Source organism: Frankliniella occidentalis, unplaced genomic scaffold (genome assembly GCF_000697945.3).
Source record: "Frankliniella occidentalis isolate FOCC.00 unplaced genomic scaffold, Focc_3.1 Scaffold89, whole genome shotgun sequence".
In the NCBI taxonomy this organism is placed as follows: domain Eukaryota; kingdom Metazoa; phylum Arthropoda; class Insecta; order Thysanoptera; family Thripidae; genus Frankliniella; species Frankliniella occidentalis.
The window spans coordinates 209,401-218,248 of record NW_026267218.1 but is presented as its reverse complement, the minus strand read 5'-3'; the positions used below and the strand labels follow the sequence as shown (position 1 = coordinate 218,248).

At 54.0% G+C, this 8,848-nt stretch overlaps 1 protein-coding gene across 11 annotated transcripts in view; it reads left to right on the top strand.

The window, feature by feature from the left end:
- Window positions 1-8,848, top strand: part of LOC113204439 (zinc finger protein 180-like) — a 118,308-nt gene that overhangs the window by 11,934 nt on the left and 97,526 nt on the right. For 6 of the 11 annotated variants that reach the window (XM_052269337.1, XM_052269336.1, XM_052269332.1 and 3 more), the window contains exons 2-3: window positions 3,792-3,861; window positions 8,306-8,845. In XM_052269337.1, the coding sequence (XP_052125297.1) occupies window positions 8,347-8,845 (499 nt within the window). In that variant the 5' untranslated portion in view covers window positions 3,792-3,861; window positions 8,306-8,346. The remainder of the gene's footprint in view (window positions 1-3,791; window positions 3,862-8,305; window positions 8,846-8,848) is intronic. The other 5 variants (XM_052269329.1, XM_052269328.1, XM_052269330.1 and 2 more) reach the window with 3 other exon arrangements.

Genomic DNA, 8,848 nt, shown 5'->3' with positions numbered 1-8,848 from the left:
CTCCATGGCGGTTCGACCCGATCGGGCTAATCTTTAAGTTGCGTGTCCGAACACACCTTTTCGTAACCCTCCTTTCTTTTTTTTCCCACCCCTCCCCCGTCTTTCCCAACCGAACAACTCAACCGGCGCCGTCTGCCTGGCGGCGGGCCCGAGCGATATACACAGTATCACGCTCCCCCGGAAAATATCAGCCGACCCAAATGGTGCTTTGATTCCTCTGATATTTCTTTTCCTGCCACGAAGCGGTGGTGTGGTGGCGGTGGATGCCGTGATGCCGGCGCCCTTGGTGCCGTGGTGGTGGTGTTCTTGTTGTTTGGTGTTGTTCGGGAGGGAGAGGTGTGGGGGTGAGTTCCACGGATCCGCTGTGATCTGTATCGCGAGCGTCTACAAGAAGGCGAGGGGGGGGGGGGGGGGGGGAGGGGCGTCTTCACGCGCCGTGAAGGTAGGCAGCCCAACGGGCTCCTTGCATACGTTTGTCGTCTTCTTTGATACCAACATGTCCTTACGTCTCCTTATGTCTCCCTTTCGTCCCCGGCGCCTCGCTCACCGCCGTCCTTCTCCTCACCCTCACTCCCCGGAGTGTGGCAGCCCCGACCCCAAAGTACAGGACGTAGTAATAATGATCGATTCCTGGGAAGAAATGGAAAAGAAATGATTAAAGACCCGCTGCCTTCAAATCTCCTTCGAAGCAGTATTATTACTGCTACTGTTATTATTGTATGTCGAGGGGATGTGGAGTGCGAGGTGCAGGAGAGGGTGGGGGTGATGTCGGGAAGGGGGTGCCGATGCGACGAAATTATTACCACCCCGGCGAGCGACTCGCATCACGAGCTAAGACTAGCGAAAAAGCTTACAGTCAACGTGCCAATATATTGCAGGTGACATAACATGACCGGCTCAACCTGCCCTGATTCTGTCTGCGTAAAATTTTCAAAGGTCGGGCTCGGCCAATTTGGCTGGACTTGCCTACTTCTAGTCGTTCTGATAAAACCTTTATTATATCTTACTCTGATGTACGTAGTAGGTTTGGAGAAAGAAATCCCGTCGTCGGTGTTTGCGTTTGGTTCCGCACGTACGCACTCGCGCGGGTGCAGACACCCCCTCCCCGTGGTGTAGTGGCTCATCTCTTTATTTCCCGTGTTCTCTCTCTCTCTCTCTCTCTCTCTGCTCGCAACGTTATTTATCGACTGTTTATGTCCATAAATCGTATTGCTGTTGCGACGAGGAGGGCGGGAGGGGCTTGTAAAAGGTTTTCGCTCGCAGGCGCGCGTCTTGAAACAAAACAACGGAAAAATAAGTGGGCGCGTATGTGTGAGTGTGTGACCTTAACCATCATGTGAACCTCGGAACGTCTGCTGAACCCTTTACTTTAACTTGAACTTGTCCTCCTGACAAGGTCAACCTGGCGGTGGGCGCGCCGCCGGGCGGGTAGGCCACCCCTCGGCCACGCACGCCGCGCGGACACTGCGGCCGGAGGATCGACGCGGCGGCCCGGGCCTCGCTGTCTGTCCCGTTCACGCGCCTTTTTGTCGGAGACGGCTGGGAGCACAGCCGCGAGTCGCTGTCACCCGGCGTTCGCGAGGAGAGAAGGAGACCCCTCCCTCCGTCCTCCTCCTCCTCCTCCCTCTTGTCAGCTCCGATCAGGCGCCCTTGCTCTTTTGCCGCCCCCGACTGGGATTGACGTCTAAGCCCCACGCGAAAAAACCAACAAACCGCGATAGCGGCGTGGCGGGGCGCGGCGGGGGAGGGCAACACTCTTAACATGTGTTTCCTTTGTGCGGCGTGGCGCGGCGCCTTGACATCTCGCTCAGCGGCCCCGCGCCCGCCCCGACGCTGCTGTTTGCCATGCGATCCGAGGGGGAAGGAATCGAATTGCTCGTTCGACATTAAATATACATTATCGGTGTAGCGGTGCGGCGCTCAGTCTCCAGCCCTTCCGGCCCACTGATCTGATAGGGGAGCTGGGGGGAACGTGTGCGTCTTTGGCTGCTCACTTGTGTTTCTCCCCCTTTCGCCTTGGTCTGGTTGCGCGCCTTTTGCTCGCTTTGCGGTTTGTTTCGGGATCACATCACTTTGCCGTGCTCTGCTCGGGCATTTAGCTTCCCCCGGCAAAGAGCCCCACACATTTGCACCACTGGTTGTTCTTTTGTTTTTTACGGTGCTCGATTTTCTTCATTTATGAATCCGTCGTGATCTGCGATGCGAGCAGAGGCTGTCGTCGCTGAAGACGCTGCGCGGATCAACCTCCATAGTGCAACCAGTAAGGAAGGATGATGCGCTGGAGGCGGGGCGGTGTGGGACGCGGCAGCCGCTGGCTGGCTGCGGTCCGGCTAGCTTAGCTGCTAATCGTGTTCCCAGGCCAGTTAATATCACCGGCGTGTGTAATTAAGATACGCATTCGTTTTCATTTGTGGCGCCGCTCGGCTCGCGCCGGCCGGAGGGGCAAGAGAGGGAGGGGGCGTTCTGGAGGTGTGAGCCGGGGACACGGGGCCGAGCTGCTATAAGGGGATGAGGGCGAAAGAGGCGGGAAAAAAATATATAATGGCGGGAAGCATTTGCGCGCGGCGCGCAAGCAGCTGCAGCAGTCTACACGCCTGGCTGGGTTGTTTCGCACATCCCGAAAGCCGAGCAAGCAGGCAGGCTGCCTCGTTTGCATGCCACTTCGATGAACTTTGCCCCCACTGCGCCGCCTCTCTCCCCCTCTCTTCCTCTCCCTCTTCCTCCTTCACCTGGCCGCGCGCACGCTGCAGCACCACTACGATATGCCTCTCGCGACGCCGCGATGGTGACGGACTATGTGTGTGTGTGGATGTGTGTGTGTATGTGTGAGCGCATTTTGTGTTTGGCAAGGAAAACTTTTCTAATTTGTAGCTATGAGTGCTGCAGTCACCGTCAGCGGCGTCTTCCCCTGCTGGGGAACGCGTGTCAGTTGCACCACACACGCGGGGCGCGAGACACAACTGGTGAACCGACTGTCGGGACACAATGTGTGTTTGAATGCAGGCCGCATTACTCGCTTTAAATCGGCACTAATCTAATAAATGTGTGGCTCGGCTGGCGTTATTGTGTCTTATTCCCGAAAGCATTCTCCATAGAACAGGCAGCGGGGCCGCGGCGAATAGGCGCGGGAGGTTAGGAGTGTGACGATGGCGGGGTCTGGTGAAGGGGTTAGCGGAAGAAACTGTGATTAATTTGAGGACAAAAATTATAATGCTTTTAGGGGACGGGCCAAAACGAGCGGAAGGTAGGAGGGTCTAAAGGTGGGGGGGGGAGGGTCTGTGTTGGGTCGGGAAGTTTTGTGCCGTGGCAATGTGCACGAGCGGTGGAACTGTCAGCAATAGGCCGCGCTAAGGAGGTGATGAAAGGGCGAAGTACGGCGCGCCCCGCCCCGCCGCCACCTGCCCCTGGTGGGGGAGTGGGGGCCGGCGGGCGGACGGGTTGAAATAGTGGCGGAAAACTGACTTTCCGGCAATTCCACGTACTTAATCCAGAAGTCGTTAAAGACGCGCCCGCACTAGTATTTCACGCGCACAAGTTTCCGTTTTGAGGAAGAGAGAGGGCAAAAGGGGAGGGGGGGGGGCGTCTGTCGTACCTCTGCACAATGGAGCGAGGGTCAAACACTCAAAATCATGATAACGCAAATTAGGACTTTTTTCCCTTCTCAGTAAACTTTCGAACGTCTCAACCCTCTTTGAAGTTTAAACTATAACTTGAATTGTAGTGTTTTTCCTTTACCTTGCCTGTCGCATCGTGTTGCCCTGTCTCACTCCTGCTCGTCTCTTTGCTTGCAGCCCACTCCCGGTGTGTGACGACTCCTGGCACCATCTCTATCCTTCTCATCTCTTCGCCATAGATATATCGGTACGTAACCTATGCAAAGGGCAAATCATTTGTTGTGTGGGTGCGAGTGTCCTCCAGGAGGTGGATGATTCGCCTCGTCCATGATGTTCGTTGCTTGAGACTGTACGGCCTCGAACGGCCTGCTGCCGTCTCTGGCCACGGCGCCGTGCGGGTGGGCAACCCGCCCGCGTGCGTGCGTGGCGGTACAGTCCACTTGTAAAGTGCATCGGGGCCGTGGTCCCGGCGACCAACCTGTCGCCTGCCCGTCAAACGAGACACACGGTGAACAGTTTCTATTACACTGCAAATACTAAGTGAGAACTCTGACCTAGAAAGAGTGAGATTTTTTCTCCTTGCTCCATTTAAGTGATGATTTAGAAACCTCGCTCTTATTGGGAATGATTCTTAACTTAAATCTCAATCGAATCAAAAGAAATTAACTTTAGAAGTCTTCACTCGAAAAGAGCGAGGTTTCCCAATCATCACTCAAATAGAGTGTCATTCCTTAATCTATTGCTCTAATCTAGCGAGGTAATCAAACCTTGCTCTCCAGAGAGCGAGGAAATTCGGGGAAAATTCTTGCTCAGAGAGCATGAAGAAATCCTCGCTCTAAGATTTCTAGTGTATAGGAGATTCCGCCGTCGACCTGATGCGCCCGACGCGTCTGGAATGCTTGGCCTGGCCCCAGTGCTCCGCTGGCGGGGGGCGGTGCCTGTCACGGGCGCTGCCGATTGGATCGGCCCGATCGCCCCCCCTCCCGCCGGTCGGGGGGGCCTAGAGTCCTATATTGGGGAGAGACCCGCGAACGGAGGCGCTAGCTCTGATTGGCTGAGAGGGGTCACGTGGGTAGCTAATCCGCCATTTTGTATCCAAAAATTGCAACCCGTAAAAATTAACTCATACAATTATTTGGGTATAACACGCTGACACTTGGAACTTTAATATAGGTAATTTTGTGAGAAAGCAGTATGGTATGTATGAGGATTAACCAAATCACGAGAGCAATTCTAAAATAATCATTTTATAGTTAACTTTTAAGTTTCACGTTGGCAGCACTGTTTCGCCGTTGCTCGAGCAGACGACACGAGCAGGCGGCTCTCGGTCCCGTGGGGTTAGCTGCTTTGCTCGTTCTCGGGCTGTGGGGATCGTGTCGAAAAAGTAATACCATGTGTAGAAAGCTTAAAATTTGTACATAAATCGGCTCGCTTACACTCCCTAACTAATTTGAACGGTTTGGGAATTATGAGCGTCAAAAGATCCGAGCACCGGGCCGCCCGCCAGCCGCGCATGAGCAGAGCGCACGAGGATGCACCGCTGCTGGCGGGGGGCAGGTGGTGGGGGCGGCGGGGGGCGAGCCGGAGCAGGGCGAGGGGGCTGCGGGGAGAGGGAGGACGGGGCTCCGCGCGCCACCATTTTGTATCCATTCGCGGGTCTCTCCCACATATAGGACTCTAGGGGGGCCCTGGGGGCCCGCCACGCCGCGCCACGCCTCGATACACTCGGCGCCCCGATTGGACGGCCATTCCGATACGGTGCGCTCAGGCGGAGGGGGCCAGGCGGAGGCCAGGCCCCGGTGCCTACAGGGGGGCGGGGTTTGACGGGCTGCCCTCGTAGTTTGTGCGCGGTTTTCTCCTGAGCCTCGGCCCGTCTCCTCCTCCGTCGTCGTCCTCTCTCTTTCCCCATCCCTTCCAAAATCGCGCACACACACCTACACGCACTCCTACACATACACACACCTTCACACAAACACACACACACCCTCACACACCTTCACACACACCCTCACACACCTTCACACACACATACACACACACACACGTTGAGGCTGCGGTCGCCGTGGGGTTCGCTTTATACATTGAGCGGAATGATGAAAAGAGAAGGAGGGACGCGTTTGGCTCGCGGGGCGTACATGCGGAGCGAGAGAGCGAGACGTCGAATCTTCATTAGTGCGAGATTTGTCTGTGGCTTTTCCCGTATGACGGCGCCGTCTGCCGCGCAAAAGGATCGGCAGCTACTTCTGTGTTCATTACCTGGAATCAACCGACCTCAAACGGACGGGTTTTAGACCATCCCCCCCGGCCCTGCCCGGCGCTGCCGCGGTCACAGCCCTTTCATGAGGTTTCTAATCGGCGCTGTATGAAAGATCTCCGCACAGGCTGCCTGCTACCCTCTCAATGTGCTCCAAACACATACACTGCTAACAATTGTTTTTTTTCTCGCAAAAAAAATAATGATCATACTTTTTTTTTTGTAGTTTGTTATCTGCAGGGGTTTACTTTTTTTCTAGATGAAATGTGGGCTGTGGTGAAATTACTGTCCGTAGCGTTGTTGCAGGTTTTCTTTTTCTTTTATTTTTTATTATTATTTCTCAAGATCACGTCCTCTAAAGATCTCCCAGTATCAGGCTGATTCACTCACGATGTGGTCGACGGACAGGTTGGGTTATGAGAGGGGCGGTGCTCTTCGATGCAGCGTCGTATGTTGCAGCGTGCGTACGTGGGATGTGTAATTACGCGCAGATGTTCTGTTGCGATTCGCACACTCGTGAGAGTACAGCCGCGTCCAAAAGTGCAAGGAGGTGGAGGCGGGGGAGGAGAAGGAGAAGGAGGTCGGAAGTCGCTCGCTTGTCTGCTCGACTCGTGCGGGCTGCCGCCAGGGCTGCCGAGCGGGGATGCCACTGCCAGTTTCCTCTTCCTCTCTCTGGTCGCTCTGCTCGCCCCTGCTGAGAGAGAGAGAGAGAGAGAGAGAGAGAGAGAGAGAAACAATTAATTTGGCAGGGTAGCGGGTCCGGACCGAAACATTGGTGCGAATTGTTGGGGAAGATATATACCGTGCCACTTGAAGTCAACGCAGCGGCCCCGGGAGCAAGCCCGCACGAGCAGAGCTCAACCCAACGCCGTGTTTGTTTGCGGTTTTTACAAAAGTTCGGGCGGACGGGGAAGTGTGTGTGTGTGTGCATGTGTGTGTGTGACGGAGACTGTGGGAGAGATTGCTGCGGTGCAGAGAGAGACAGAGAGCGAGCGAGAGTTGCGGGGGCACAAGCGCGCGCGCGCACACACACACACACACACACACTCGCGGAGGTGATATGAGTTGCCAGCAACTCAGTGAGTGCTGTACCTCCTTAATGAAATCGGGACCGAAACAATGTGTGTGTGTGTGTGTGTGTGTGTGTGTTTGTGTGTGTGGTTTACACCCAGCTCCACTTGGGGCTGTAGGGAAGTCCCTGACTGTACTAGGGTCCCGTGACCTCATCGAGGTGCTGAAGCTCGCCTTGCAGTATTGTAGTCTCCTGGGACTGACCTGGCGCGTGGCAACAGATATAGTCCCGCCCCCGCCCATGCAAGTTCTTTGTAATTTGGAAATCCATGTCTGCGTGTTGATTTGCGTGATCTGATCTCACAGCTTTGACTGTTGTCAAATAAGATCTTTTGCTTTGGACATCTTTTTAATCGGCAGCAGTTAATTTGTCCTCTTCTAAAACATAAAAATGTATGAGTCGGGGTGATCCGCCAGAGGATTCGTTCTGTGTGCGGCTGTCTGTCCACCCAGCGGCTCCATATTGCCGGCGGCCGCTGTCTGATACCCACGCCCCGCCCCGCCCCACGCCAAGACGCATACGTAAGGAATTCCTGATTCCTGTCCGATCAGACTCGGGCCCCGCTGCACCGCGCCCCGACAGGCGGAGGAGGGGAAGGTGGATAAGCCACTGACAGCTCGATCGGGATTGAAGGCGGGCGGGCGGGCGGGAGGCAGGCCGGGGTATCGTTTTGATTAGAAGTTTCACTCCGTACTAATAACGGAGGCGTAGAGCTGCCGATGCAGGCCGCACCCGGTACGCTTGGTTTAGCTGTTACAGTTCCTGCGATAAGCAATATCGTGCGTGCGAGGAATCTTGATTCGCCGGTCCTATGCGGCCTCAATAAACTTGAAGACAGAGTTAGTTGGTCCCGTTGATGTCTTACTGAGGTGTTTGTTTTTGTTTCTAAATTAATTCTTGGTAAATGTGACGTGAAAAAGGGACAACTTTGAGGAACTTTCACGTTTGAGGAAGAGTCCTCCAATCTCACCTCAGATTTTGAGGTATCTTCTCAAAAAATTAGGAAAAATCCCACATGTTTTGAGGAGATTTCCTTGAAATCTGAGGAGTTTTCGTCAAAACAGGGGAAATCCTCAGAATGTCCCCTTTTCCCTCAAAAAATGAGATATTGTTTTAACCGTGTTCGAAATAAAAGTCTCGTTACACATTCCAATAGGTTTCCGTTCGTACGCGTGTGCCGGAAAAAGTTAGTGGTTACTGTTCCCATTTAGCGCAAGTTTGAGTAAATAGCGGTAGTCGACCCCCCAACTACCTGGGCAACATTTTCGAAGCCTCTTTCACAAAAATGTTATTGAACCACATTGTAATTAGTTGATGACCAACACTGTGAACAGTAAAGAAGATTCCTTTCTCTTTTCTTTTCAGAGGTTCCCATCCAATACGTCTACGTCCGCCGTAGCAGCAAGATGTCACTAAGATGTGATGTTTGCGGGAAGAGTTGTCCATCCTCAAGCAAACTCACCGTCCACATGCGGGTGCACACCGAGGAAAAGCCGTTCGAGTGCACCGTGTGCCAAAAGAAGTTTCAACAATCTGGAGATCTGAAAAAACATCTTCGAACCCACACAGGCGAGAAACCTTTCGAGTGCACCGTGTGCCAAAAGAAGTTTGATCGACCTAACGGTTTAAAGGTACACCTTCGCACCCACACAGGCGAGAGGCCGTTTGAGTGCACCGTATGCCAAAAGAAGTTTCAACAATCTGGAGATCTGAGAAAACATCTTCGAACCCACACAGGCGAGAAACCTTTCGAGTGCACCGTGTGCCAAAAGAAGTTTGATCGACCTGACAGTGTAAAGGCGCACCTTCGCATCCACACAGGCGAGAGGCCGTTTGAGTGCACCGTATGCCAAAAGAAGTTTCAACAATCTGGAGATCTGAAAAAACATCTTCGAACCCACACAGGCG